Source organism: Ricinus communis, chromosome 1 (genome assembly GCF_019578655.1).
Source record: "Ricinus communis isolate WT05 ecotype wild-type chromosome 1, ASM1957865v1, whole genome shotgun sequence".
NCBI lineage: Eukaryota > Viridiplantae > Streptophyta > Magnoliopsida > Malpighiales > Euphorbiaceae > Ricinus > Ricinus communis.
In genome coordinates, this window is record NC_063256.1 from 8306242 (window position 1) to 8329619 (window position 23378).

Consider the following 23378-nt stretch of genomic DNA (forward strand, 5'->3'; position numbering starts at 1 on the left):
ATTATCTATATCTGATCTAGTATATACATCTATTCCTGCGATTCATCCAACAAAAAGAATCCGCCATATTTTTCAACACCAAAAAGCCTACATCATATATAGATCCTACACTAACCAGAGCCTAAATTAGTAACAAAAGGATATAGGGCGGGCACAGTGTTTACCCAACCTATCCTGGTACCAACTTCGTTAATGGCTGCGCTGCTAGAACCCCCTCTATGCCGAGTTCAATGTAGCATCATTCTTACAATATGAATGAGATCTGTGATAATATCCAACCTTCTTCCTACAGGAACAGAGACCAATTGGGTTGATATAAAAAAAAAACAACTTGTGCATATTTATATCACTGATCTACATTACAAGAGCCGTGCATGGTATGACTAGTTCACATTTTGACTCATAAAATGTATTGACTCGTATGGATGGATCACTATAGGAACTGCAGCAGCCAACTCTGCACAACCAGGGCAGCAAAGCACAGTTCAACGCAAATGAACCACAAGGCTATTCAGGAACTTCTTTAATCTAATAACGTCCACAAAAGTTTCAATAAACTTCTTCAGTATAACCAGGTCCTCAAAATTTTCTTCTCACAAGAGATAACTACCTCTTAAGCTTGATTTTGAAGCTTCAATCAAATCAAACCCCATTCTGATGAGTGTTAAGATAGGCTTCCAACTTTCCTGTTGCTGCCAATATAAATCCTACATCGCAATTTGCAAATGCCAAAATTATAATGCTAGAATACCCAAATTCAGTAATCATCAATTAATTATTTGCACGAATAATAGAATCCATAGCACACATTCTTTAAACTTTTATCAAGTGATAAACTGAGGCCTTCCTGAAAGGGACATTTCTAGTTTCTATAGTAAATATGGAGTATAAAAACTTTTCCATGTTGGATAACTGGAAAAATAGTTGCATGCATGAGAAGATTTATGAAATACGGGTATTTAAAAAATGACAGCAAAATAACCATGCAAGCAAGAATGCACCAGTCATAACTAATGGAGGTTAAACTTTTGATTTCATTACTATCCTTCACTAATCTTTTACCTAGTCAAGCCCTCCACATATCTATTTTTCTCCCACGATTCACATCGGCACAAAGATTCACATCGGCCACAATATATCAACTAATTACATGGTAAGATCAGTCCATTAATTAGTACCTAAGAATAGAGGTGAGGGCCTTCGAGGACGGGATTTGAATTCTGGATGAAATTGCACACCTATATAAAAAGGATGGCTCGGGAGCTCTAAAATCTGCAGAAGACAAGAAGATATAATTAGCCCTAAATTTTCAATAGCATTTTGAGTTGTCTCTTCAGCTGAAAGAGACATAGCTATACAAGCTCAAACCCAGTGAGCTTGAACATGGATTAGCTACAAAAGTTTTTGAGCAAGAACAAGAAAGCCAGTGGCAAGCAAACAAACCTCCATCCTCTTTCCTGTTTCATCCTTCCCGACAAACTTCAATCCTCTTTCTTCTAGAGCTCCTATTACCTCTGGGTTTACCTGTAGCATTTGAGGTAAAAAAGAAAAATATGGGACCATGTTAATTATAAGATATCATGTTAGCCGAGCAATTCTCTTCCACTCGGCTAAAATCTTGCAACTAACCTCATATCTATGCCGATGCCGTTCATCTACATATTGAGCATTATGATACCTGGCAATTAAAATCATTAAAGTAAGTTGATGCAAGCATCAAAAATATCCAGATCAAAGGAGGTAGTCCATTCTGGCCAATTAACAGCAGCCTCTAATCTAGGTAACAGGTTTGCTGGTCATAAGAGAGAGACAGAACTAGTTTATCAATTTTTGTCATCAAGCCTTAGGCTTCAATAGATTAAAGTTGTTGCTACTGTTGCTTAATCAGAACCTAATGGGTATAGGCACTACAGCTCATTTATGAAAAGGACATCCAAGATCATATGCATAAAATATTGAATACAATCAGTGACTTCCCCGACCATTTGAAATTAATGAGCAAAAACCAATCACCTACAGTTTAGCAGTAATACAATCAGGGGTCTGAACTAGTGTCTTCCGAGATCCTAGTCTCATTGTGCTTCCCATGTGTGTTGTTGAACCCTGCATTTAATTGAAAAAAAAACTTTAAAATAGTAAAATGTAAGAGTGAACAAGTAAGAAAAACAGGTAAGCATAATAGACTCATACCTCGGGCATAAATATTACAACACGATCAGCTGTTTGGGCATCAAACTCCTCGCTATTTGCTTTTTCCAAACCCAAAACCTAAAACCAATAATTCGAGTAGGTATAGCCATGTAGGGCTGTATGGTTGTAAAATAGAACATAATTTAGAATAGAAATCACTTACGGATCTAGCAAACTCAATCACAGAAATCTGCATGCCCAAGCAAATCCCAAGATAAGGAATTTTGTTCTCTCTAGCATACTTGGCAGCCAGTATCATTCCCCGTACACCACGATCTCCAAACCCACCTGGCACTAAGATGCATGCTGCATTCTGCACATGATGAATGTGTCAAAGATAGATTCAAAATTAGAGCAAAACAACAGACCCCTTTTTTTTCCTTTCTTCACATTAAGAGTGTATTACGACCACCAGCATTATAGGCACAGACCTCAATCAAAAGAGATTGAGGTGGGTAAAGAGAGAAAGGGAGAACTGACGCATTCCTTCAGCTAGCAAGATGAAGTTTGCTGATAAATAATGAGATCATAACAGTTTACTATGCTTCCATTTTCTCCCTTTCTCTGGTCTATAAGAACTTATTGGCCTAGGCTATTTGATCAGGAGGTAGAATTTCCTAATCACAACTTCCAAATTCCCTTATCAATCAAGAATAATTTTCAAATATAAAACTTATTGTCCTTGTGGCGAGTAGCAATCACACAAACATCTCAACGTAAAAGTCAGACTACCACAAAAGAGTAGGATGGACCAACTTCAACATCATTGTTTAACGATTTGAAAGGAAAAGCAAGATGATTAAAACACAATGATAGCATTAAAGAGAATTGTATAATACAATGTCCGTACTATTACTGCACAAGGATGACATGGAAAAGCCAATCTTTAGGGGAAGGACATCTGGTCGTTGGGAGCTAATAGGAAAAAGGACAAGCCAAGAGAAAAGAGAAAAGGGTATTTTTAGTCGAGTATAGAACTTACCCTCAAAGTCTCCCATGCAGCAGCATGAGCTTCTGGTGTCTGTAAAATAGAAAAATGTTGGTAGAAGTAAACTTTTCAAAAAGGATTCAATACCTATATATATATATATGTAACTAGCAAGGGTTTAGTACTGATTTTACACTATCATCTTCAAGATCCGAAGCTGCAATCCAATCAATAGATGGCTTCAATGAGCATGCAATACAAGCATGTAGAAGGGCCTGCAAGCACACAACAGAACATAATAGTAAGAGGTTGACGCAATGGTGCCAATATTTTTGAGCAAATCAAATGTCTGTTAATACAAATTCCAGCTCAGCAAGCCAGAGTAATCAATGGGCATGTACTTTCATGCTTAAAACAAATTAATAATTCTCCTATTTATATACTAAACAAAATGTGATTGTACTTATTTACTCCCTTCAAAATCATCTAGATTATACTTAAGAAATAAAGGCATAATTTTATACAAATAGAAAACCACACTTATTAAGATAACTAAATAAGGCCTTTCAGTATTGTGCAAAACTGGAGATGCTCTTCTCCATTGAAATAGTATTTTTCCTCAAACTAATACACCAAGATAAAAGGTAAAACACCTTCACAACAGACAGATAGGAATCTGTCAAGCCAACATACTTCCCCACCATCGCAATCCTCACCTGCATCATATAGTTTCATCTTGTCTTAAGAACAAGAAAGAATTTATCAAACAAGAGAATTACAAGCAAACTGATGATAATACTTACAGAATTGGTAAGATTATCATAAGTCTCGGCCATTTTGGTCCAATCTTCTAAATCGGGGGGCATTGCAATGCTGAAATAGGACGCTATGTTAGTTAACAAGATCAGCTTTCTGGCACCAAGTATTTCATTCATAGTTCATCGTGCATTTTATTTTACAAGTGCCCAGAATTTATATATGTTAGTTCTCCACTTAAAGTAACTAATCACAATAAAATCAATCCCTTTGCAGAAAGTAGTAGTTAGTACAAAAGGCAGTTAATTTTAGCTACAAAAAACTTCAACAACTACCTTCATTCCATCAGACAATGATTTGAATGGGCTGAGGCTGATTAATATTGTAAGTTCAATAGTTAGGCTTTGGACGCTGATAAAAGAAGAAAAAAAAAAAATTGAGAGAAGCTAACCTGTGTAAGCTAAGCTGCTTTAGAATTGCATGATGAGCATTTTGGTTCTGTAACAGGAGAGCATATCAAGGAAATTTAACACATGTATTCAATAAAATAAAATAAAAAACTGAAAATTATTAAGCTTCAGACAAAACAAAGATATATAACTGACTCTAAGTAGTAGAGGGATATGCCAGATGTTTGGAACATCATGTATGTTGAGAATATTAGCAGCCTGCAAACATTATTAGTGATAGATTACAATCCAAAAAATAAAACATATGAGAATATTACTAGTAAGACTGAAAGATGACTCCATCAAGATTACCGGAACATGACAAAACTGAGAAAGTTTCTCCTTCGTATTTTCCAGCAAAGGCTGCAACAGAATTAGCAAAATTTATTTTATGCAGTGAACGGTCAAATTTAACTCACAAATTATACACTAGTGAAGATGAAGCTGTCAATATCATGATTAACACCTCAGAGAGATTCATGTTCTAGCACACAGAAATATACAGACTTCGAAGGTCCACCAAACTAAGTTAGACTAATCCAACTATGCTATCATCAAAAGAAGCATGGCACAAATCTAAAAGACGATTAGTCTTCTGTAGTTTCAGAAAATTTCCCAAGATACAACAGTACACAGAGGAACTAAACTGACAATCTCCAAAATGAAATGTTCATGCAATTTTCAATGAAATGTATTGAAAATATTGTTTGCCAAAGATGTCAGTTATTAATCCTCTTACAAGGATATAGTAATCAGGCAAGAGAAATACCTGAGCAGATCGACATGCTAATAAATGAGGAGTCAAGCCTAATGCTCTTAATTCACGAACGCTATGTTGTGTAGGCTTAGTTTTCTGGATGCAAAACGTACTAAGTTACAATCATTAAATGGAAGATAATCATCTTCAATTCAAACAAATGAATTCAAACATGAAATAAATATAACCATGCAAATTTAAAAAGTATTAAGAAAAGTCCATCGAACTTTACTTGTTCTCCAACAACGCCTAGCACAGGTATCAGGCTCACGTGAATAAGACAGAAGTTATCTTGTCCTGCATAAGGAAATTAATCTGAGTAATTATCATGAAAAATTATGAAATAATCTATTTAAGAACATCCATAAGATCAAAGGATAAGAATTTTGTCACTTTCAAACACGTGTTAACTATAGCTTCACAGTTGAACCAAATTGCCCAATATATCTGGATTAATCAACTAGTTGCCACTACAGATATTAATGTACACATACAACAAAATGAACAATTAAATATCTATACAGTTCTTGCAGAATATCAAGCTAAAACAAAGTCTACTAATCAGATTGGAAAACAAGGATCCTTAAATGAACCAACATCGACAATAATAACAATGTCTAGGAATATACATCGAACAGAATAACCTTACCAACTGAAAAAGATAATTGACGCAAAGCCTCGATGAAGGGCATTGATTCAATGTCACCTAAAGCAGAAAGATAACGCAAATTTATACCTCAGCAGAAAATCAAGGAGAAGATAGAATTTTCAATGGATCCATCAATTTTGCTCCAAACTGCTCTTACCTACAGTTCCTCCCAGTTCTATCACACAGACATCTGCAGGACCTTCCTCTCCATCCACAGGAATGGTAGCAACTGATTCAATCCAATTCTTAATGGCATCAGTGATGTGTGGGACCACCTAGAATTTTTTCAAAGGTCAGCTAATTAAACTCTTCACATGCAACTGACAATTAGAGGCTAGATATAGTTAGCTACAGAGCCTCACCTGAACAGTTTTTCCAAGATAATCACCTCTTCTCTCCTTCTCAATTACAGACTGTTTAAACATCAAACAGAATTACTTCCTCAGAGTGTCAACAAAAATTCACAACATAATAAGTCTACATCATGTGGGTACCTGAAATATTTTTCCAGTGGTTATGTTGTTATCCTTTGTGAGTGTTACATCCAGAAAGCGCTCATAGTTACCTAAATCTAGATCCACCTTTAAGAAAAAGCAAAGTATGATACTACTAAACATACCTATTATTTTATTGATTAGTATCTCATTTCAATACCAGAACAATTAAAAACGCACAAGCAGCAAAAAGTTGTGAAATAATAAAAAGAAGAACAAATGTTGGAAGGGTTTTAAACCTCTCCGCCATCGTCGAGAACAAAAACCTCTCCATGCTCAAAGGGAGACATGGTACCAGCATCAGTATTCAGGTAAGGATCTGCATTACATATGTAGAAATTAAAATGCAAAGTATATGCCTGTGAAAGTCAATTTGATTGCTCCAAAGACAAAAACTCAAATTATTTACTTACTATTATGAGTACGCAATAACCAGCCACGAAGTTAGTAAAAAAATCAATTAAGAGAACAAGAAGCCAATAAGAAAGCAACAAAACCAGAATACTAAATACAAATTGATAGGAACAAACTGCTAAATTCCGAAACTAACAACTCCAATGGCAAACCAGTAATATCACTAAAATTAAATAAACAATAATTTAAAGAATCCAATCAATTACGAAATAGGTAAAAAGCTAAATGTAAACCTATTTTGATAGAGGTGACTCGAAGGCCGCAAGCTTTAAGGACAACGCCTATGCTACTGGCCGTGACACCTTTGCCGAGACCACTCACGACTCCTCCTGTCACCAGCACGTACTTCATGCTTCTTAATATTTGTGCTTGCGTTTGGTTTTGGCTCTGGCTTTGAGTTTTGCTTCCTGTCTCAGAGTGTAGATGAAGTGTTTGTATTAATGTGGAAGCGGGAAAGCTGAACTTGCGAAACTCGGTTCTAGTAGGAGTCAATTTGTTTCCGAATCTTAATAAACCTAAAAATGGAGAATGGACTACGCTCATGGGCTTGCTGATAAGGTATTTATACATTATTTTTTTCTGGTTGTATTTTGTCACCTCAATTTTGGTAACTGCATAAAGTTTTTACACCAAAAAATGACAGGACAACGACCTGCTACACTGTATGTTTTGTATCTCAAGTTATAGTAGAGAGCTAAGCTCTATTTTTTGGGTAATTCGATGAAATTTGACAAACATTAATCCGTCAAATCATAGGGAAAAGCAAAATATCAGAACTGATTTCGTGATTGTGACCATGTTATTTGGATTTTTCGTTAAGTGTTGTAATTGGTACATATGGTTCTAAATTTATCCAATTTAATTAGACACCACCATAACTACATTAGGTTCAACATTTAAATCTCACCATATATATATATATTTGGAACAATAAGAAATAGATTTCAACACATGAACATTTGAATGGCCCTTCTTGAGGCAACTAGTATTATTCCTCAATTATATATGCCTTCTACTTGTAAATCTCTGTTGGTGCCTATTCCGGGTTAAATATTTTTTTATAGAGAAAATTTAGATAAATTATAATCGTTACTTTATATCATTAAAAATAATTTATTTTAAATATTACTAGCGGTTTACCCGTTGCACGATTATTATTATTATTATTATTATTTTAATTATAAAATTAAGTTGATATTTAATATTTAATATTAATTTATGATATTTTTAAAAATAGCAAAATAATTATTTTTAAATATTTTTATTTTAAAATATTTTAAAATTTTATTAATGTAGTAATATAAAAATTATTTTAAAAATATTTATTAATTAATTTTAGTATTATGTAACTTAATAATATAATTGATATTATTATTTTTAGGATTAAAAATTATTATATAATTAAAAAATTAATTTATTAGTTAATATAATATTAAAATATAATTAATGTGCTATTTTTTAGGATAGGATGTATCACTATATCTATTAATTAATAAATTAATAGAAAAAATTATAAAATTAGACGTAAGCTTGAATTTTATGTGTTAAAAATAGTACACATATCAAAATGAAAATTCTACATGTTAAAAATTAAGCACACGTATCAAAAAAAATTTAAGTTTCAGAAATTAATATATATAATATAGATTTTGATTAAATTTAATATTTTTAGTAAAAAGTGTCTATTAACTGATGTGATTCATTTTTAGTAGATGTATTTATGAATAATTTAATAGATAAAATTCCATTTAAGAATTTCTTTATGGTAGTGGTTTATTTATGCTTATGACCACTAACCACATCTTTAATCCGATGCCTAAAGTTAAATTATTTAAACGGAGATATAAAGTAGCTATCTTTTTGCAAATGAATGAAGGGTTCATATCAACAGAAAAAAGACTGGGGAAAGAATATGAATATTACTTTCCCTTTATCCTATGATTCTTCTTCGAGTGTAAGAAAAATCATTAAAAATTAAATGTCTAAATAATTTAAACATGAAATTCATTAATTGAAATTTATAATATATGCATTGTATGCAAGTCCATAAACCAATACATTACTACACTCAAATGACTTTTATTTTTAAAAATAAAAAGACATGAGAATATGTTATTAATTTAAATATTTAATCTTATAATTTCCACAAAACTCGTCCAATTATCTCGCACAAAGATACTAATCCTATTCGTTTGTCTTCTTATTATCTCGTATTAAAAGAAAAGCATGGTGATTTAACAAATAATAAAGCCAATTTAGCATTTTTAAGCTATGTTAATTTTTGAGTTTACAAATTTATTTAACAGTTTCAATATCAATTTCGAGTGGGTGCGATATTAATCTAAAACTTTAAGTACCAAACTGGAAAGTATAAAAATTGAGTAATGCCAACGATGAAAAAATAATACACTGAAAATTACAAAACTACCCACCATTAAGAAAAACAGCTGCTATATCATTTGAGGCCTGAGATACGAGTGCTAAAGCTGCAACATTTGAAATTGAAACAGCAAAAAGAGCCGTTGGGAGTAGAGAGAAATGGTGGAAAGTGAGAGCAAGACTGGCGGTGGTCCAGTGGTACTTCTGTCATGGGCAGATGAAGTAGAACAAGAAGAAGCTCAATGTCAATTGCAACAAAAGCAGAAGCCAAACCCTTTCGGCTCTGCTAGGCCCAGAGAAGTTGTTCTCCAGGAGAAAGGCATTGATTGGAGAAAACTCGACCTCCACCTCCGTCAAACATCTCTCTTAAGGTACTCTTCCTTAAGCCCACCAAAGGTTTAAAATTCCTTTACTGCAATATGGCTTTACTGATAGTTGAAGATTTCTATTTGTTATGCTCGTTGCTTGAATAATAACCCTTTATTGCATTGCACTTTGATGATATACAGGCAGGAGCCCCTCAATGAGAAGTCATGGAAGGAAAATATTCCTGCCTCTTCCTCCGCCGTTGCCAAAAGGGTGCATTCGGTGTCCTCAAGCAACTGCCTAAAACAGAAGCAGAAAGATGCAAATCTTGGATTCTGCCTATTGTCTATCCCTAACCAGATGCCCCTGATATCTGTGCCTCCGTTGAGATATCCGCCAAGGAATATTGTTGCCAGTCTGTCCGAGTCGAGAAATCTGCATAGGTTGGACAATGGGCACCAATTTAATCAGTGCAGGAGTAACTTAAAGCCTGAGAAAAAGAATACTGTTTATTGCAACGGAATACAAGAAGTTCAAAGATTTGAAAACTTGTATTGTGGGAGCCACGTTCAATTTAAGCATCATGACCAATGTTTGCATATCGAGCAGGGGAGCCAGTTCAAGAATAATGATGGCAAATCTCAGCCTGGCCAATCAGTGGGGAAAAGCAGGAACATGCCAAAACCAGCAAGCCATATAAAGGGGCGATATTCAGATTATAATCATCCAAGAAGAAAACTTGAAAAGAATGGGCAGAATATGGTAGGTTCGCTGCTGGGGAAACCTCCAAAACAACATACAATGCGTTCACCACTTTGTGTGACAGAGTTGAAAGATATATTCGCTGCTGGGGAAACCTCCAAAACAACATACAATGCGTTCACCACTTTGTGTGACAGAGTTGAAAGATGTGGAAGATGATTCTGCAGCGAGAAAGGAGCTAAGGAGCCTCTGACAAAGCCGGTCATATAAACAAAAGAAATGGAACGGACAAGCCTCCAGATGATAATTGCAGTGCGATGCCAACATCTACTGCTAAAGAAGAGAAGAAAACTATTCAATGTAAGCAGAAAATATTGAGTTATAAACACAGTAGTAAATCAGAAAATAGCAGATCAAGCAGTTGAACTACCGGAAGAGGGTAATAATGTCACTATTAGGAGTTAACAAAGTGGCAGTGATGGCGTAATTTTAACTTGTGATATTCTTGATTTGAAATCTTGAGCACAATTTTGGCTTTAGTAGAAGATTTGTAACACTTGCAAGCAGAGCACTATTAATTATCAAAGTAATTCAGACCAATCAATTATTTGGAGTCATTTGTACTTCTTGGTCGCAGCTACAAATTGTTACAAAAGGGAAAATAAACTAAAACTCGAGTCAATAAACTTCTAAGGAACTGAAACTGGACTAACCATATTATAAAGCTTAGGCTAACAAGTTTTCTAAATCTGGACCAAAAAGTTTACCCCTTTGGCAATATTACAAAGTTGTGGTACAATGAGAAACTGTGAGGGGAAAAAAATCTATAGATCAAAACCAGGATACAATATTCCACAACTCAGGCCTATTCATCTTCTTAGGCAACACGTTCTAAGATGTCAAGATTGCAAGTTTTATTGATAGCTCACTCCTTCACTGCTTACAACTTCACCAATCTGATATGCTTTACAATGTCCATCCTCGAGTACTTTGCGGGAAGCATCCTCATTAACGATTAGAACCATGCCAATGCCCATGTTGAAAGTCCGCCTCATCTCAGCATCTTCTATTTTTCCAACCTGGTACAAGAAAGAAGCCAAAAGACTATTGTAAATATTACAGAAGGCATGCTGAATTTACATACTGTTGGTTTTTTGGAAACCTTGTTCAATACTGCATGAAAAGCAATCAAAAGATAGAAATCATGTGCACAGACAAACAGAAATGGACTCATAAACTCTTGTAAGGACAAAAGGACAGTTCAAGTATGATTCAAACTGAATATCATAATTAAGGATGCGATTTTAAATTACAATTCACCTCTTGTATCCATTTGAAGACTGCTGGCACTTCCCAAGAGTTCTTATGAATGACAGCTCCAAGGCCTTTAGGGAACACTCGCGGTATATTATCTGTAAAACCACCTCCCGTGATGTGGGCTATACCCTTTACACCTCCTTTGTTAATCAAGTCAAGAACCTTTTTGGAGAAGAAAATAGTCATTTTAAAATTAAATTAGAACCAACATGAAAAGACTGAGCATCATAATGCGAGAAAAAGAAAGAAAGGCTTGATACTTAACCTGCTTGACATATATCACAGTTGGGGCCATAAGAGCCTCCCCTACTGCAATGCCTTCACCAGGAAGTTGGTCATTCAAAGAAAGACCACTTCGAGCCAGAACCCTACAAATGTGTGCATATACCCATCAAAAGAAAATTTCATTGAAAGACTTAAGAAATAAATAAAATAGAGATTGAACAATAAAAATTCTTTTAACTAAGAACAACCTTCTTACAAGGGAGAAGCCATTAGAATGTACTCCATTAGATGGCAAACCAATGATGACATCCCCAGCCACGATGTTTTTCCCATCAATTACTGAATCCTTCTTAACAATGCCAACTGCAAAACCACTAAGATCATACTCACCGTCTGCATAAAAATCTGGCATCTCTGCAGTCTGAAAGAAATTAAAAAATTATAAATGTCAAAGCAAATCTACATGTCTCGTTGGTAAGTTCTAAGCAAGGTACGGAAAAGGAAGAAAAGACCAAATAAGCTTTTTGTACGAGGAAATTTCATTGTAAAAAACATAATGCAAGAACATGGCATGATCAATTGATAAGATGTTTTGATGGGAACATGCACATTCCACTCTACAAAAGTCTATCTGAATGAGCAACTATGGCCACATCTCTTAGCTCTTAGTGATAATGTTATAAATGTGATCATTGAAAATCCATATCCAACATCAAGCACTATATAATATATCGAGAGTTACCATCCATCGACGTTCAACTAGCATCAAATACATAAATTTTCATAATACCTCTCCCCCTAAAAGAGTGCAGTCAGATTGTTGGCAACCATCAACAATGCCCTTTATAACCTAAATAAGAAGACCATAAAATTTGTGTTAGGGTGACAAACTACGAAAGGTAAATAAACCATAAATATTATGCGTACCTTTTCAGCAAGGTCCAGATCAAGGTGGCTTGTAGCAAAGTAATCAAGGAAAAACAGTGGTTTTGCACCAGAAGTAACGATATCATTGACACTCATTGCAACCTGTGATGAAAAAACACAAATAGAACACAGTAGGAAGTAAATCGCTAGTGGCAAAAACATAAAACAAAGTCGATTTCGAATGTTACCAGGTCAATCCCAATGGTGTCATGGATTCCAGTTTCAAATGCAAGTTTAAGTTTAGTTCCTACACCATCTGTGCCGGCAACAAGGTATGAATCACCTGTTCATCAGAACATAATCAGCATTTTATTAGAAAAGGCACTCAAATCATTTAAACAAGTACCAGATGAAAATAACAATCACCAAAAATTAATTAGCCTACTCTCAAAGTTATACAATACAATATGGAAAGAGAGTTCTTTAACTGATTACTAGGGAAGTACTGATAGAGGCAGTTCAAGAAGGGATAATAAAGAAATAAATAATTACCAAGAGGGTAAAGACCCCCAAAGCCTCCAATACCAGGGGCCATCTTTGCAATTCTTTTAACAAGCTCAGACCCAGCATCTATATCAACACCCGTATCCTTATAAGTGAGCCCTCCCGACCCATCTCCGCTTTTACTGTCACCTTCCTTCGACATCGAAACTATGCTGCTTTTGGCTGCGGCAGACACGGATAAAAGCGGAAACCTATAGGATAAGCGGTTCATCGAAGAGTGTCGCGCGGGTTTGAATTTGAGTCTGACAGAAGAGGATATTGTCGACGCTGCAAGAGCGCGAGATAGCTCGGTGTTAGCAGCGACAGTGGTAGTCATGGCAGCAGGAGTAAATTGTAGAATTGTGGAAGTGGCGACTGGGGAAAGCGAGAACAGAGGAGCGGGAATGAGTAAAGGCAAGGGAGAGAGAGAGTTAGGGCCTGAGTATAAATTCTCGCACAGGATTGAGATGCCATTTACGCCTATAAAAAAGGGTACAGCGATGCTTTGGGCAAGTGAGTCAAAATATTATTAATCTTAATCACAGGGGATATGTTTTGAATTGGTTCAATCTAAGTGGTATTGGGCTTTGTTTTGAATTGGTTCAATCTAAGTGGTATTGGGCTTTACTCTTGTACTTGGGCTACATACAAATTGTTACTGGCTAATATCAGCTATCTATTCTCACAACTTTTATCTCCTTATGAGACTAGACGATTGAGCTAGTTACAAACCCAAATATTTTTCCCTTATTAAAGATGCTATAGTTCGTAAATAAATAAAAATATTATAATTTAATAAAAGTATAAATATTACTTTTTATATTTAATATTTAATTTTATAAATAAATAATATGAATAAAAAAAATTAAGATTGATAAAATAAAATTATAATAAAACAATTATATATATTTATTTATATAAATATTACTATATAGAAAAACATCTTTTTAAAATAAAATTTAGAAGTTGTATAATTTATTATAATAAAATTTTATTTTTATCTATAACCGGTCTAAATTGAAATTATAATTCTTTTTATTATTATATAAAAATTACTTACAAATTTTATAATAATAAAATATTTATTTAAAAAAATATCATTGCAAATATATTTAATAAATAATTATTATAAATATTATTTATTAATTAATATAAATACTAAATATATTTAATTTTTCATTTTAATAGTTTAAATCTGTAATTCTCAAATAAAGTCTAATAAAAACTTTTAAGAATTAAAAGTTGAAATTAATGACTTAAGTTTAAAATATTTAGGCATCTTAATTCATATATAAATTAAAAATATATATTTCTTTAAACAGATAAAGTGATATTAATATAAGTACACTAAAACATCTAAATTTAAGTTTTATTTCACATTTTCACCTATAATAATTAATTGTTAACATATAAATAATAATCACTTACGATAGATTTAAGGGAAAAAGAACTGTATAAATAAAATATAATTACCGTATCATCTTTAAATAGATTTAGGAATGCTGCACAACAGATAACGTTTATTTATATATTTTAGTATAGACTTAAAGATACTGTAAAAAATAATAATATTTAAAAAATAATAATAACAATAATGGGAGGTTCATCTGAAATCTTCTGGCTGGTATCTTCCCGTTGAGAGACAAACTGGAACGGAAAACTCGTGCAAAAGCACTTGGCTTTTTTCGGTGTTCCTGGCGTCCAACGTAATACAAAAGTTCCTCCTCCAGCAAAAAGACTTTAAAAAAAATTTTGTTTTATCGGTTTTGATTAAATTTTAATCAAATGAGATTAGAAGAGTAAGGTACAAAAGAATGGGCTCCGATTCAAACTCAACGCCAGCATCCACACCCCCATCCACATCAACAGCATCGCCGAATGGAAAGCGAAATAGAGATCCTGAAGACGAGGTCTATCTTGACAATCTCCATTCTCACAAGCGTTACCTGAGTGAGGTCATTTTTAATTTTTTATTTCATTGCTCAATTCTCTTTCGCTGATGGGTCATAATGGTTACTGGGTTTTCTTCAAATGTTTTCTTTCTTTCTGTTTATAGAACATTTTTCTTAATTTGACCGTTGGTAAAGTTTGTTTCTTGATAGACACAGAAGATTGTTGTTTTGTCTTTTTTTTTTTTTAATTTCCTTTGTCATCTAAGGACCAAAAAAAGGAGTTTCTTTAATCAAATAATTAAATTTATGGGGATGGTTATCAGTATAATATTTTATTTACCTATTCTGTCTTCTTTATATACTTGCATTTTGGTCCTTAATTTCTACAAACTTCCCTTTTCTTTTTCTTTGGGCAGATAATGGCATCCAGCTTAAATGGATTGACTGTTGGAGATCCAATTCCTGAAAATCTTATGGAATCTCCAGCAAGGTCTGATAGCATGTTCTATGTCTGGTGACTTTTTGGATCATACTTAACAGCAATGTCATGCAATTTTGTCTTGTTTTTGTTTTACAACTTCATATATTCTTCCTCATATGGTCGAAGTTTATTGTTATGCCTTTTGATTAACTGATAGTAAGTTGTAGCGTTATAGTTTCAATTTTGGAGTATGGTTATAATGGTTGAGCCTGAATTATGGAGAGATAACATGGAGTTGAATTATTAGATTTTTCTGAGCGACCAATGAACTTGAGGCTGTAATTGCATATTCAGTCATTGTATTTCTGTCTATGATGAAAGGAAAGGGATATATGGTTATTAATTAGAATGTGTGCATACAAATTTGCTTATCTGAGTTTTCTCTTATCTAGTGTCCTATGACCATGTTGCATGGAAATGTTTTGCTTAACCTCTTGCATAATTATGTCTCTTAAGACAAGGTTTGAAGTGAGCGACTGGTACCATATAAGTTTATAGGTCATTCTGCTTGCTTTAGTCCTGAATGTCCCCGAGATTGTTGCAAAACTTCCAAACTTAACATAAATATGGATAAAAGAAAGGGATGATTCTTTTAGGTTAGAGAATTTGTTGCACCGCATGATAGTTCCTATACTGAATGCCATCAGTTTGATGGTGTGTGCCACATGCAAAATGAAGTCTTAGGAGCTAATTGCTTGTGTATGCAGTTCTGATCATCATTGTTGCCTTTAAGGTAGTCTTTAGGATTTAGCCTTCGGCCCTTAGCACTCAGTAGCTCTGATACTACATAACTACATTGGATCACTATGTAACTTCTGTATGTTATCCTATGTGGCTATGTTCAGTTTCAAGTCCAATTCTCTTACAGGTTATGGTATATCTGGGTAGATGTAGATTCTCAAAGTGGAAAATAATTTGCTCACCAGCACGTCGAGTGCATTTTTTTCATGCTAGTTCTGGGCCCTTATCAGAATTTCAGTGTAATGCATGAATTTAACTACCAGTAAGTGTTATTATTGTGCTCATATATTAGCTCAAGGAAGATGATGCCATCTGGGGAGGTTTTATTTGATGTGATAATATATCCTCATCCTCTATGAACTTCATTTTACATGCACAAATTTGCAAGATGAGTCATAATTTCACATGCCAAACTAGGATTTCTTAACTGTGAATATTGAGTCACCAAAACCCATTCTTTGAATTTGCATCTCCAAAGTGGGAAAATTATTTACAATATGAGCTGGAAAGAAAAGAGTTTTGAACAAATTGAGAAGTCTGGCATTTGAAGTTTTCTTGACCTACAAAAGTTACTATCCTGTTGCATATATCTGCTTACACAGTTTTACAGTGATGGCCCTGTGGCTGGTTGTAAGCATGATTTTTACATTCCTTTAAGTGAATTTGATTGTTCTAGAGAAGTTTTCTTAGCTTAAAATTGTACAATGAACGCTGTCATCATGTTTAGTTCTTTAAAAGTCTCTCTTTTTGTTTAATCACCATTTTTGTTATGTTTCCTCAAATTTTTCATTTCAGGGATGAAATGTCCTTGCAATATTCACCGATGTCAGAAGACTCGGATGACTCTAGATTTTGTGAGACTGGCCCTATAAATACTTGCTCGTCCCAACCTGACAGTCTGCCTACCAGTCCAGTTTCTCCTTATAGGTACCAAAGATCATTTGGTGGATTCTCTTCTGCTCCTTCTACCAGTTCATATCCAGCGCATGGCTGTACTGTCTCTAGCGTAGCTTGCTCACAGCCCCGACAACGAGGTTCAGATTCAGAGGGTCGGTTTCCTTCATCGCCTAGTGATATTTGCCACTCAGCTGACCTGAGGAGGGCTGCACTGTTGCGGTCTGTTCAGATGAGGACACAACCTCCTGGATCATCATCTTTTGAATTGCCTTTTGGTTCAGGCCAGGAGCCTGCATCTAATATAGAAGCTGAAGAGCGGCCGTGCTCATATATGAAGTCTTTAGTTGATGAGAGAGATTATCAAATAGAGGAGCAATCTTCAATGGGTTCCTCAGAACCTGAATTTAATGATGGTAAGTCGTGCAGGGTGTTGAATATGAATATAGAAGGGGATGGGTCTGGGGGTTGAACGCTTCTGGAATCAGGTTACTAAGTCTATTCTGACCAGATCTTTTAAGATTGCTGTAGCATGCAGCAGTTAAAAGTAATTTTCCTGCTCTTACAAATTTTGTTGGTTCATTGAATTGACTCATGTTTATGAGTTTTATATGGAAACACAAGACATTGTATACCTATAGAGTCTTAATGATTGGGCTATTCATGCCCCCAAAGGGTCTTCTGAAACTAATTATTCCATCACCTGCCTTGTTAATCCATATCCGTGATGTTGGTGACAAAATCTGAACAAAGTCTAGGTTGGTGAACTTGTTAAAATGTATTCATATTTTATTTATTTATTTCTTGGTCCGCAACATATTCTAGAACTTCAGGAAAAGCAAATAAGTCAGAAATTGGTCGTGTGAGGACAAACTTTCAGCTGGTGAGGTAACAAGTTAGTCAGTGTTGGATATACATGTTGCGCTCTTGTTCCTTGTGATCCTCTCTCGACTTTGCTTTCTTGTGGATTATAAGACACTAATAAAAAGCGGGGAGATCTGTACGAGGTCACAGGTTTCTAGTCTTTGTTCTCAAGCTGCGGGTCGTATGCCATATTCTGTAATGCCAACATATGCCTCGTCTCCATGGCATCATTGATCTGATTAAGGTGAGGGTTTGGTTCATATCGCTAAGAGCTGATAAATATTCTGTATTCAACTAAAATTTTATTTAAGCAAAACAGCAGCACAATGCTAAGAGAAGTAAACAGAAAAATCTTGGGAAGCAAGCCTAGGGTGACTCTGACAGAGAGCAGAAGAGTAGGAGGCGAAGGATCCAGGAAATGTCCTACCCGAGACCTGCATTTCCTTCAATTTCTGATTGATAAATCCATACTAGCTAAACTGATTAGTCGACATAGTAGTTTGTCCAAAGTTCATCAGACAGATATAGTAGTTTGTCCAAAGTTCATCAGACAGATATAGTAGTTTGTCCAAAGTTCATCAGACAGATATAGTAGTTTGTCTAAAGTTCACCTCAAAATTTGAATTTCCTGTCATTGTAAAGAAAAGTACAGAGATGTAAAAAAAAAAAAAGAAAAAATGCATATAAGATAACTGCACTAGCTAGTTGAGGTTCTCAAAATGGTCTCCACTACAGCACATGCGGTGAGCTTTACTCCATGAATCTGAAAGTAAATATTGGGTGCGGCAGAAAGCAGAAGGGGGAACCCATCCCCGGAAAACTGGCTGATGATTAACCCAAAAGATATTGATCAGTGATGATAAGGGATCCATAAGATCAAGCAAATGTTGATAGGATATTCTTCTTGAGGGTGAACTCATCTGCCTTCGCTGGGCTGATTGACTGCATTCAATCATGGGAGACAAAAAGAAAAAGGTGATATCAGTCAATCAGCACAATTTTTACACAATAAATTCAACATTTGCATATATACTGATGATGTCAAACCCCAAAACACAATCTCATTGTACACAGATCATCAACAAGTGATCTATGATTATCTCCGATTTCAATCAGAGAATTCTTAAAAATGTTGCTGTCATTTCAAAATGCTAGTAAGAATAATTTTGTAATCCAATGAGAGGATTAATCAATTAACATTACCTTGTCAAGCATGCGTTGCAGCCGCTCAATTTCTTTCTTGGCATAATCAGAACCTTTCTCCATACAGTTCTTGGCAGATTTCAAGTATATCTTTCCATATCTAAAAATAGAGAACAGCATAATCAGATTCCACGTGTGGAAGAGATAAATAAGAAAACTCTTGAGGACACCAAACAAATAATAATTTTCAGAAGCATAAGAATCAGAAGTTAAAAGAGTAATGGCTCATGCCATTAGGTACCTTGCAGTAGAACCCTCAAGTTTTTCAACTTCCTCTTCTAATCGAGAAAATACTGCTTTCTTCTCATCATTGCTAGCAGCTACAAACTCTTTCACCAAAGCATCCAAAGGTTCAACTATACCAGCCTATCAATTATTATAATGAAGTATTAAACAACCAAGCAAACAATGATAAATCATTGAATTCCAGATTTCAGTATAGTAACTAACTTTTGAGGTGAGTTGTCCCTTTGCATCACGACTGGTTCCAGACTTTTCATTAATGAAAGTCACAAAGTCTTCCAAGTCTCTACCACCCTCATAATCTTCTCCGGCTTTGTTGCCTTTTGGAAAGAATTTCAATGTTGGGAAACCACTTACTCCATACCTGGCATATAAAATAGATCATTAAAGTTGATTCTTATAGACTAGTGATGTTGAGAACCCTTTTGTTGCATAAAGAAGCTCATAATCAATCATTGCACTCACTTTTCACCTATATCCCTATATTTGTCAGCATCTAGATTGGCAATAACTACATCATCCTCTGATTTAAAAGCTGCAGCTACTTTTTCATACGTCTGCCAAAATAAGAGTCAGATCATTAATTCTATGGGAAAGGCCCCAGATATAAATAACGCAAACACACATACTCATACAACAGTAAATTATATATAATATGAGATTGAGGAAGAAAATGATGCGGTACGTACGGGAGCAAGATTTTTGCAATGGCCACACCTAGAAGAAGCAGAATATGAAAATCCATTAACAAAGGACAAATTCAAAGTCAAGTAAAAGAACCAAGGAGTAATTTATAAGCTAGATAATAGCTATGAATATCTCAAAGATAATAGTTATTATATAAAAGAACAGATGATTACCATGGTGCATAAAACTCAACCAAAACATCTTTGGATTCATCCAACACAACCTCATTGAAATTATCAGCTGTCAGCACCACTACACTGGATGGAGCTGCAGCAATCTTGACATTGGTACCTGCAAACACCAATTTGATTAGGAACTTCTAATCCATTCTTCAGCACATACAAAAATTGGTGAAGAGAAAACAGAAGTCAGCAACGATGCCTAAAACAATAATGATATAACAGAGCAAAAGCTTTAAAATAAACGCACTTTTGGATAGAACTAAAGATGTTATTTGCTAAGACCTTGAGGTGGCTTTGAGACAACTGAGAATTGTGCCCAAAAATCACAACATTATGACCATACCAACAAAATGATCAGAACCATCACTCAGTTAACAATACTAGTAAAAGGCCTCCACCTCTCCCTTCAAAGATAAAGAGAAATAGACATGCTCGCAAACCAAAACTCTCTAATTATAGAGCAACATTCGGAAAAAGAAAAATCACCTCCTTCACTATTCACAAACTCAGCAAGAGATTCTGCTGTACGTGGCCCTTCATACCTAAACGTACAAAAAAATAACATAATCATTTACTCAAAAGAAAGGGAATACAGATAAGGAAGAAATGCAAAGAATTTTGGAGATTCCTATATTCTTACTTCTTGGGTTCCAAAGATCCTTTAGGAAACCATTGTACTGTTGGATATCCAGAAACACCATATTTACTGCATAAGCTCTTATGCTCATCACAGTCCACCTACATAAAAGCAACAACATCCAAACAAGTCAGATAGTAAAAAGATTCAAGTAAAAGACATATGGTACTGGTGTTAGCATGATCCAGCATAAAGTGTTCAAAGTATAGACAGAATCAAACATAAAAAGCGCTGACCTTTCCAATCAAAACAGATTTAGCCTTTTTAAAGCTTGTTCCAAGTTTCTCATACTCAGGAGCGAGCTTTTTACAGTGTCCACACCTGTCAAAGCACAAACCATAAAATATCACAAAAGATGTCCAAATAAAGACATCATAGAATTGACATTCAACTATTTAAATAAGAGTTAGATAAATTATGTTGACAATCAACGATCAATTATATATTCAATGGCACTCAATCAGTACCATCAAGCACAAACAGATCTATGAATCAATTTAATTAAGATCGGTCAAATTAATCCTTTTTTTAAAGTTAATTGACACAGAAAGTGAAAGCATACCAAGGTGCGTAGAACTCGATGAGAGCGCCTCTATCTTGACCGACCTCCTTCTCGAAGTTATCTTCTGTTAGGACAACGACGTCGTCTGCTGAAGCTGATACAGCCAGTAAGGCCACACTGCAAATGGCTATCCAGATCTGCTTGTACTTGTCCATTTTTTCACTTTCTTTGCTTTCTAATTCTATTGTTTGTTCGCTCGTTTTTTATTTTTTTTAAGTTTTGTTTTCGCAGCTTAATAGTTATATGAGAGAAGAGAGATGTTTGGAGAAAGAACACCTCACCGTTTTCACTATGGGCTATAGCGTCGATGTTCCCACGTGGCAGTAGATCATTTGTATGAACCGTTACACGGTGGAGCTTCTTGTTCTTTGTTGTTGCAACACTTAGTGACGTGTTTCAGTTACGTGGGGATCCGCGAGTGGTTGGTCTTCTGTAAACACTTTAGACTTCGGCCTTAGTTTATACTTTACTCAACTAACGAAAATAGTTTATTTTTCCTTTTTCTCTTTTAAATTTTTTTATCTTTTGGGTTGGGTCGATAAAGGATGGGCCAATTCAAACTGGAAAAGGTCAAACGTGGGTTCGATTCAAAATAGCGGTCGAGCAGTTTACCTTTTACAGAAATTAATAGAAAACAAAAGCATCTTTTGGAAAGAAAAAAAACAAAACAAAAGCAAAAAAAAAAAGAAATTATATTGTTTTATTTTTTTAGAGTAAAGAACTTAAGATAAATGTAAAATTACTAAAAAATTCTTCTTTTTTGTTGTATTTAATTTTTTTTCCTATTTTTCTTTGTAAGAAAAATGATTAAAACTGTTCTATTTTTAATTTTATCACTTTCTAAAAATTATTTTAAAAAATAAAAAGTAAAAAAATTCTAATTTAAGGAATTTTTTCAGTGATACATATTTCTTAGCATTTCTCCCATTTTCTTTTTTTTAAGCTTTAATCATATTCAAATTATTTGCTAATCTCATCTTTACAGTAGCTTATATTTTTTATTTATAATTACAACTTATGGAAATTTTTGCAATTATTTTATAATATTTTGTTAACCAATTATTATATAATATTATTTTTCTCAATGAGATTAATGTGTGGTAATATCCAAGAACATTAAAAAATTACATAATAAGTAATAAAAAATAATTAAAACTGTTATAATCATATTAAAGTGTTTAGATTATATTCAACGTCTGTTATTATTTCTATATGTATAAATTTTCTATAACTATATTTATGTAACTTTTTATCTATAAATAAATTATATAATCAATGAATGATATAAAAAATTATTTTTTTTCTCTTTTTATTTTTTTATATTTAATTTTTACTTTATAATTATTTTTATTTTTTTTATTATTCTTTTTTTACAATAAATAAAAAACAGTTTTTGGAAAAGCAGATAATAAAAGGTCGAAGATAGTTCAAAGCTTTCCAACTAGAAACATACAACCATAACAAACACAGCCTTAGTGCGATGTTCCTTGGCTGGGCCTTGGTATGTCAGAATTTGATCAACTATCCTGAATCCTTGGCCCATAATTTTTATTGACCCGTACAAATGAACCACCAGAAATGAACAAAGTGTGTGCAAATCACAGGTGGGCTGGCATTTGAGAAAGGGGGTTGGGGGGGTGGGGGGCCACAGCATGGGTGCTAAATCAAGGAAAAGCGGTTTAAGCCCTTTAACTATTATGCAAGATCTAATTCGTCTCAAAATCAATTTGTTGATTTAATTCACTCCTATACTTTTTAAGAATGACTAATTAGTTTCAAGGTCCTCTAACTCAAAACTCCAACCAGCAGTTTCTTCTTCTTCCAAAAACAATATAATTGATCTTAATACATAATGGCATTTTTCAACTTTATAAAATTCAAAATTTTAAGAAATAATGAATTTTTTTAGATTATTTGACTGATATAAATAGTTTCTGAATAATCATAATATAAGAATGAATTACCCATTTTATAAGTTTCATATTAATTAAATTTTAATTTGATGAAATACCAATT

At 34.1% G+C, this 23378-nt stretch overlaps 5 protein-coding genes across 8 annotated transcripts; 2 read left to right on the plus strand and 3 right to left on the minus strand.

Annotated features, from left to right (window-relative positions):
• Positions 1-41: 41 nt before the first annotated feature.
• Positions 42-7393, minus strand: LOC8265151 (CTP synthase). Of its 2 annotated transcripts, XM_015716891.3 has the most exons (22): positions 6871-7383; positions 6463-6542; positions 6224-6310; positions 6092-6142; positions 5887-6004; positions 5730-5786; positions 5313-5377; positions 5093-5176; positions 4636-4686; positions 4480-4542; positions 4326-4372; positions 3922-3991; positions 3772-3834; positions 3313-3393; positions 3173-3211; positions 2354-2503; positions 2191-2268; positions 2018-2103; positions 1630-1678; positions 1444-1524; positions 1179-1272; positions 42-707 (listed from the first exon to the last, which is right to left on the minus strand). In XM_015716891.3, the coding sequence occupies exons 1-22, from the start codon at positions 7205-7207 to the stop codon at positions 643-645; spliced, it is 1896 nt and encodes a 631-aa protein (XP_015572377.1). In that variant the 5' UTR covers positions 7208-7383; the 3' UTR covers positions 42-642. The 2 variants fall into 2 exon arrangements, with proteins under 2 accessions (XP_015572377.1, XP_048227106.1); XM_048371149.1 differs by lacking the exons at positions 42-707; positions 1179-1272 and having other exon boundaries at positions 1495-1524; positions 2014-2103; positions 6871-7393.
• On the plus strand, positions 7061-10582 carry LOC8267660. 2 transcript variants are annotated; one of them, XM_002515266.4, is made up of 3 exons: positions 7061-7195; positions 9148-9387; positions 9526-10582. In XM_002515266.4, the coding sequence occupies exons 2-3, from the start codon at positions 9176-9178 to the stop codon at positions 10241-10243; spliced, it is 930 nt and encodes a 309-aa protein (XP_002515312.1). In that variant the 5' UTR covers positions 7061-7195; positions 9148-9175; the 3' UTR covers positions 10244-10582. The 2 variants fall into 2 exon arrangements, with proteins under 2 accessions (XP_002515312.1, XP_048227116.1); XM_048371159.1 differs by lacking the exon at positions 7061-7195 and having other exon boundaries at positions 9096-9387; positions 9526-10118; positions 10192-10582.
• A 129-nt stretch (positions 10583-10711) lies between these two features.
• LOC8267371 (phosphoribosylformylglycinamidine cyclo-ligase, chloroplastic) lies at positions 10712-13458 on the minus strand. Its single transcript, XM_002515265.4, has 8 exons — positions 12986-13458; positions 12682-12776; positions 12494-12595; positions 12357-12416; positions 11815-11987; positions 11607-11709; positions 11345-11503; positions 10712-11103 (listed from the first exon to the last, which is right to left on the minus strand). Exons 1-8 carry the CDS (start codon positions 13311-13313, stop codon positions 10939-10941), a joined length of 1185 nt encoding a protein of 394 aa, XP_002515311.1. The 5' UTR covers positions 13314-13458; the 3' UTR covers positions 10712-10938.
• A 1053-nt stretch (positions 13459-14511) lies between these two features.
• LOC8267370 lies at positions 14512-17675 on the plus strand. Of its 2 annotated transcripts, none has more exons than XM_048375926.1 (3): positions 14512-14931; positions 15285-15382; positions 16886-17675. In XM_048375926.1, the coding sequence occupies exons 1-3, from the start codon at positions 14791-14793 to the stop codon at positions 17454-17456; spliced, it is 810 nt and encodes a 269-aa protein (XP_048231883.1). In that variant the 5' UTR covers positions 14512-14790; the 3' UTR covers positions 17457-17675. The 2 variants fall into 2 exon arrangements, with proteins under 2 accessions (XP_048231883.1, XP_015572410.1); XM_015716924.3 differs by having other exon boundaries at positions 14518-14931; positions 15285-15358.
• Positions 17676-18440: 765 nt separating this feature from the next.
• Positions 18441-21629, minus strand: LOC8267369 (probable protein disulfide-isomerase A6). Its single transcript, XM_002515263.4, has 11 exons — positions 21363-21629; positions 21037-21121; positions 20804-20901; positions 20650-20705; positions 20155-20272; positions 19984-20011; positions 19760-19851; positions 19502-19658; positions 19293-19417; positions 19052-19151; positions 18441-18790 (listed from the first exon to the last, which is right to left on the minus strand). The coding sequence occupies exons 1-11, from the start codon at positions 21515-21517 to the stop codon at positions 18725-18727; spliced, it is 1080 nt and encodes a 359-aa protein (XP_002515309.1). The 5' UTR covers positions 21518-21629; the 3' UTR covers positions 18441-18724.
• Between the last annotated feature and the right edge of the window lie 1749 nt (positions 21630-23378).